Source organism: Montipora capricornis, chromosome 6, assembly GCF_036669925.1.
Source record: "Montipora capricornis isolate CH-2021 chromosome 6, ASM3666992v2, whole genome shotgun sequence".
NCBI lineage: Eukaryota > Metazoa > Cnidaria > Anthozoa > Scleractinia > Acroporidae > Montipora > Montipora capricornis.
In genome coordinates, this window is record NC_090888.1 from 25,159,007 (window position 1) to 25,166,506 (window position 7,500).

At 40.6% G+C, this 7,500-nt stretch overlaps 1 protein-coding gene across 1 annotated transcript in view; it reads left to right on the plus strand.

The window, feature by feature from the left end:
* Positions 1-7,500, plus strand: part of LOC138051826 (WD repeat-containing protein 70-like) — a 44,107-nt gene that overhangs the window by 20,234 nt on the left and 16,373 nt on the right. Inside the window, exons 14-17 of the mRNA XM_068898108.1 lie at positions 1,053-1,091; positions 1,929-2,028; positions 5,519-5,603; positions 6,873-6,939. Coding sequence (XP_068754209.1) covers positions 1,053-1,091; positions 1,929-2,028; positions 5,519-5,603; positions 6,873-6,939 — 291 coding nt within the window. The remainder of the gene's footprint in view (positions 1-1,052; positions 1,092-1,928; positions 2,029-5,518; positions 5,604-6,872; positions 6,940-7,500) is intronic.

Sequence of the window (7,500 nt, forward strand, 5' to 3'; positions counted from 1 at the left end):
ATAATAAGCATTTAAGACTAAGCACTCCGTTTAAGACGATTGACATTCAATTATTGCGACAAGTACCTATATCAATTAACACATTGAAAATTTAAAACCAGTAGCTCGAGTCCATGGTCGAGTGATAATTGGAGTGGGTGATGATATTTGCATAGAGTGCCGAGCGGCCATAGAAATGGAAGCAAAAGATTAATGGCTCTTACCTTTATTTATACTACTCGCAAAAGCTAAAAACAAATAATGAGCAAACTAATGACGTTCGTAACTGACTCTCAGCCTGGGTATGTTATTAGTATGTTCTTAAGAGCCTGAACGTTCTTATAAAAAGGTTCTTCATCATACAAAAAAAGTGTTTGTGAAATGATATACTTCGGGCAAGATGACCGCTTATCGATCAGTCGGGGTTTTAAAACTCTTCTCTGATTTGGCAAAACTGTTTTTGTAGTTGTGATCAGAGTAATAACAGTATATTTTAACAAAAATAGTTCAACGTTTGCACAAGGTCTTCATCGATCAGTTGAGTGTTTTGTTAGTCACGTGATGTTCAACCATATAACCATTTATGAAGTTGTTTTGAGGCTTCTGCTTGCTGTGATCACTTTCGTTGTACCAATTTTTGTAGCCTCGAGCGCTTTTTAGCACCGCACAATTAAGGTTTCCTTTTGCATTTTGGATGCTTTCTTTTTGAGATGGCGCAGTGGTGAGAGTACTCTGCACCTAGAGGTTTTTTCCGGGTACTCCGGTTTCCCCTCTCCTCAAAAACCAGCGTTTGTTTTGATTTGCGTTAGTAATTCAGTTTACAGTGTCGCCAATTAGTGCTCCAGCGCTAGAACAACTAGACACTTAAATAAAGTTCCTTTCCTTTCCTTTTCAGTCAAAACATGGTAAACTAACTAGCGACTTCCCACAGCAAAGCTCTTTCAGCAGAGGACTACCTTGCTAAAGAGCGGGCCTATCAAAACCCCAAATATCACCGCACGAGTCTTAACCTAATTTATTCATCCTAAAAGTCTTCACTGGTAATGATTTTTTGAGTTTGTGTGCTTTCACAGGATGGGTCAATACAAGCCTGGGACACTAGAAAACCATTTGTAAGTTAAGTTATTGTTACGAATCGTATTCGGAAATACAGTGTATGTTGGAGCGAGTGGACAGTCTATGCATGAGAGGCGGGAAATGGCGACGAAAAAGTAATGTTTCCTTGTTGATAAAGGTGAATGATAATATTGAAACAAGAAAGGCAAATATGTTACGGATAGGCTCTCGATAAGGGCTTTTTGTTGTTCAAATTCCCACAGATCACTATATATGAATCCAATTTCCATATTTCATTGAAAAAGTGATGCGCATGTGCCGTAGGTACCGCACCATTTATAGGGTGTCTTCATGTCCAGGGAATAATGAGGTGGTGTGAAACTGTCTCCTTATTTATGCGAGTACTCGGTAAGAAATTCGGGTATTTAGTGCTTGTTATATGGAAACGTCGATCTTAACTTCAAGTGAAGCTATGATCTTCGCAGTTATGAGCGCAATTTTTGCAATTTCGTAGAGAAGTCTGAAAAATTCAGGACTTCAACCGGGTTTGAACCCGTGACCTCGCGATTCCGGTGCGACGCTCTAACCAACTGAGCTATGAAGCCACTGACGTTGGGAGCTGGTCATTTGTGGGTTCTAATGGTCCCGTGAGGAATGAATCAATGATGAAATGGTATATATGAAATGAATCATATATGAACTGCGGATATGAAATCAAGTGAAGCTATGATCTTCTCAGTTATGGGCTTCACTTGATTTCATATCCGCAGTTCATATATGATTCATTTCATATATACCATTTCATCATTGATCTTAATTTCGTTGATCATTCGGGAACTGCCAACTGTTAAATAACCTAAGTATAGTGATGTATTTTCTTTCCCATTTAACAGATCCATCCTACGTACCTTCAGCGTACTGCTCATACATTTGGCAGCGACATCTCTTGTCTGACGTTTTCACACGAAGGCAGCTTATTGACTTCAAGAGGAGGTATTACACTAGGTTCTTTGGTTTTTTTCATGTCCAGAAATACACGCATTCTCGTCACGAAAGCCTCGGATCTTATCTCTGCGCATGACCCGAACTGGGAAACTCTATGTAGGAGGACATGCGCCTTAGGGTTCTTATAGCCAAAATTTGGCTATTTGAACCTTACGGCGCCTGCTCACTCCTCGTGCTAACATGAATGCACCTATTAGAGACGCTTTTCATTGTTCTTCACGAAAACCAACTAGAAGACACTTCGTTTCAGGGTTCCCCAGAGCTCTTCTCTCAAGAAAGAAGAGCTCTAGGGTCGAGATTAGAAATGCACGTTATTAGATGCGAATGGATTTCAACATCATCTCCTCCCCTGCTTCCATACCACTTGCGTCTGGAAATACCGTAATTACTCGATAAAACGCCGCGGTGTTTATTAAATTTTGAGCGTGTCTGAGGCGGTGTTTATTCAAGGACGGCGCTTATGCGAGGGCGGCGTTTATTTCAAAATCATATTTCTTAGATCGCTGACAACAATGAGCCATTATTACATAATACTCTTTGGTTGTCTCTCCAAATTTGGCGTAAGCATTCTTTCCAGTTTCTCTTGGGACCATTGTAAGTCCCAAGAGAAAATAAAAACAATGCGTATGCAAAATTTTGGAGGGACAACCAAAGAGTAGTATGCTATTTTTGATAATGGCTAATTACGGTAGATCATTTGTAAATATTACTTAAAACAGAATCATGTTTAAGGTTCCAATGTCTCGCATTTTTGCTGGGAGGGAATAGTAATTTTCTGGCTAGTGATCAACATTCAGAAAATAGGCCATTTCCGAGTTCATGTCTGCCTCCTCTTCAAAGCGAGTCTAAGTGCGAAGTTTTTCTTATGAAAATTAGTTTTCATTCATATGTAAAGTAGAACTAATTACCTTCACAAAAACTTTGCACTTAGACTCGCTTTGAAGAGGAGGCGGATATGAACTCGGAAATGGTCTATTAAACGTGTACTTGTTTTTTTTCCTCGAATAAACGCCTCATTCTTCTGACTGCGTTGGTACTTCTCCTTCCATCTGCATCGTTTATTTGAGGGCGGCATTTAATCGAGGAAATACGGTACAGACCATTGGGGACATTTAGCATTGCGTTTTTAAAGTCGACCGCAAACTTCAAACCGCAGTAAGCCGTTAGCGATTTGCCGTAGGGACTAAAATAGACTTTGGCATAACGTTCGGCATTTAGCGGGAAAAAACGCGCCATGTTGGATTATTGTTTTACTTTACATGTTTTAAAAAAGGCCATTTCCGAGTTCATGTGTGCCTCCTCTTCAAAGTGAGTGTAAGTGCGAAGTTTTTGTGATGATAATTAGTTCTACTTTAAATATGAATGAAAACTAATTTTCACAACAAAAACTTCGCACTTAGACTCGCTTTGAAGAGGAGGCAGACATGAACTCAGAAATGACCTATTCATCCGAGCAAGCGTCTTCAAGGAGGTGGAAATGATCAGCAAAAATGTGTTCATTAAAGAGGTAAAGCATTAAAAAACATAACTTATAGGTTGAAACGTGAGTTCCTACAGAATTTTAAGGTGAAAAACACTGCGGTAAATCACTTACCGCAAGAAGGGTATCCAACCGTCATGTCACGTGACACTCAGCGGTTTGCCGTTTGCCGAAAAATACGTGATGCTAGATGTCTCTAGTGTCACAAAGTGTCCTTCAAACTCCGGCTTTCAAGTAAAGATAAAGAGCTGCATTTACCCTCACCAAAAAATAAAGCTAACATTTACCCTTACCATATTATTAGAAATGGGTAGCAAGTGCTTAAATCAAAGGGACACTTCGCGTTGGATATCAAAATTAGGCGTGCATCTAACTACTTGCATAAGAGCGGTTTTCAAATGAGTGTCGTAACACCAAAACCAAAGTAATTACTTTGACCAATCAAAAAGGAAGGGGACAATCCAGTAAACCAATCAAAACTCGAAGTAATTACACGTCGCCGACACAAAGCGCGGGAAAAGGTGCACGCGCGAGCCACGATTGGTTTTGGTTTCACTTCTGATCGGTTTGAAAATATGGCGCGAGAACTTTGAACCAATCATTGAGTGAAGTAATGCAAAACCAAAGTAATTCGATAATTACTTTCGACACTCAATTGAAAACCGCTCTACTGGACATGAAAGTAAAGGTAAAGTCTCCGTTACGAGCCTAGAAAGGCCCATCAGGCTGGCGCTTATCTCCGGTTTACGTAGCATGAAGCGATTAGGAGTATTTCTACTTCCCCCTGGATGGGATGCTAGTCCATCGCAGGGTTACTCCCAGCATTTTCGCCGGTACCCATTTATACACCTGGGTGGAGAGAGGCACCGTGAGAGTAAATTGTCTCGCCCAAGAACCCAATACAATATCCCCCGGCCAGGAGCCGAACCCGGACCACTCGATCCGGAGTCGAGCAATCTAACCATGAGGCCACCGCGCCTCCCATTACTGGACGTAATGCGTTTTATATTTTCTCCAGGTAGTGGGAGCAGGTCACAGATTTTTAGTTTACTGGTTGCCCATGTAGCAGTGATTTTTATCTTAACAGACTAGTTCTTTTCCATATGTAGCCTTCGAACGCAGACGTATTTTCGTTGGTCGTGTCTGTTTTCCGGGAGAGAGAATCGACCGCCGGAAATACGTCTTTGTTCGCGGGCTATGCCATATGCATCCGTGGAAACCGGTTAGTCCTTGGTTTCTTAAAGGTAACAGGGAAACTCGTGAATGAAAAATTTTGTTGACAGCGTCGTGGTCCATTTCCACGAACAGCACACATTGCTGAGAGAGTTTGAAGGAAAAAGATCAACTTCGGAACAAAGGAAAAGGTCACCCCTTCCCTTACGGGATATCGGATTGGAGATTTGGGACTAAATTTTCAGGCTTATTTTGCAATTTTCCGATCGGGCAAACCAGCAATGTGGGGACAAACAGAATTCCGTTGTTTTTGTTGATGCTGTATTGTAAGCACTAGAACTCATTATGTCATTGCCTTGACTGAGCTATGGTGTCCGTAAGGACAAAATAGGCCCGCAAACTGTGTACAGATGCTGGTTACTGTTGTGTGTATGTTGTTTCAAATTGGAGTCCACCTGTCATAATCATTAAAGCAAAATAGGACGGTCAGTGTCATAGACCGTTATATGCCAGGTAACTTAATTGGTCTTCACAAGACTGGTTAAGTTACGGGATGCTTTTTGCATTCGTTGAGTGAATCTGGATCCAACGTGCTATGCATCTCGTGCGTCCCATTTCAAGCTTATTTAAATAGAGTTAACCCAAAAAAAAAAATACAATACAGATCTCCATGAGAGTCAAGATATGTGCTTCTTGGGCTTTCTTCTTTTATCCACTGCTACTTCCTTCCTTTCGTACCCATGCTGAACTGATCTAGCCTTGTTTGTTTTTGTCTACCTATTGTTGGATTTTTACGATGCTGATCCTTCGCCGTTGCTGTTTCAGGTGACGATACGTTGAAGATTTGGGACATTCGCAATTTCAAGAGATTTCTCAATATCGCTATGGACTTACCAAACTACTTTCCACAGTAAGCTTAACTTTCTATAACTTGCATTTACTGATTACTAAATTTCCATAGTAATTAATGTGTTTTGTATGTTACCGTGTTACTTACGGCGTAAGGTTCCCTTCAATTTGTGCAGTAAATCACATGAGTCCCAGTGTAATTTGTAATAAAGAAGCAGAGTAAGGTTTTTCAATTTTTTTTGATACCGGTCCAGTGCTCTCTCTACCAGTTGAGCTATAAAGTCAAGTGAGAACTGGCCGTTTTGTGAATTTATCTTGAGCGGGAGAGGGTCTGGAAAAGAATGGCGATACATGTATATTAACGATGTTGGTGTATTTACGCAAACACAGAAATCCAACAGAACTTTTTTGCCAAGACTTCTCTGGGATCCCAACACCATCATACACATCAAAAGACATACATTTCATAAATAATGTTATTATTATTATTATTATTATTATTATTATTATTATTATTATTATTATTATTATTATTATTATTATTATTATTATTATTATTATTATGAATAATGTGGCCCCGTCCACACCAACACCTTTTTTAAAAAAAACCTCCGTTTTTCGTCTCTTAAAAAAGAACAGAAAGTTTCGCGTTCACACTAAACCTCCGAAATAGGAGAAAGAGAACATCAATTTTTGTCATCAGGCTTTTCTCAACATTTCTTTCTGCATACTGCGCATGTCTGAACCGAGACCATGGTACGATGCTAGTATTAAAATTAATTGTGAGCTGAACAAGCAATCAAAGTTGAAATCAGGGCAAGCAATGTAGATTCAAGATCTCCCGCTATGTTGGACGATTGTTTATGCTTTTTACGCGCGCGAAAAACCTGGACATGCAAATACCACACATGAGTCTCCGTTTTCAAAAGTTTCACAGACCTACACCCCCGTTTTTGATCGCTTTTGTTTGCATATAGAGCGAGTTTCAATCTAGTGTGGTAAAACCAAAACCACAATAATTACGTTGGCCAATCAAAAAGGACGGAGACAATCCAGTAACCCAAGCAAAACTCGAAGTAATTACACGTAGCCGACACAAAGCGCGGGGAAAATGTACACGCGTGAGCCACGATTGGGTTTGGTTTTACTTCTGATTTGTTGAAAAAGTGGCGCGAGAACTTTAAACCAATCACTGAGTGAAGTAATACAAAACCAAAGCAATTCGACCCTCAATTGAAAACCACTCTATTGCGAAAACGGATGAAGTTATGTTTTCAAACTAAAGCGCATTAGTGTGGACGGGGCTTAAGATATCTGTTTCTTTTTCTAGAACTTCCTGTTTATTCAGTCCTGATGATAAATTGGTTGTTACTGGAACTTCAGTGAAGAAAGGACAGGTAGTTCACGTACAGGCTAGTTATACCGCTTTGCGTTAATTGGAACCTCATAATAGTTTCACTGTTGGTTAAAACTTCTGCTTTGTTCAACTTATGTTGAAAAATGTGGCTAATCAATAACAGGCTCAACTTTGATGAATGTCGCGTATTGTCTCTTGAAATCTGCTACCAATTTACAACAAATTAGCGCTTAAACCGAAGGAGCTGTGCTGCCGGCTTGGCGCTCGGCCCCTGAACACGACCCATGTATGACCTCGGAGCACAACACCACAGCCTGATGGAATAGGCTGAGAGTCGAATTGGCTGTGGGAGGAAAACCGGAGTACCCGGAGAAAAACCCTCGGAGTCGAGTTGAGATCGACTGAAACTCAGCCCACATACGATCTCGGGGCCGAGAGTTGAACCCGGATCGCAGAGGTGGAAGGCACGGTTGATAAACACTAAGTCACCCTGACTCCCTGCATTTCCTGATGGACGACTCTAAGTACTGAGATAAGATTGTGTTTTTTCTTTTGTGGGTTGCCATCCTGAGGCCAAATAATTTTGTCCATGCCTTTTACG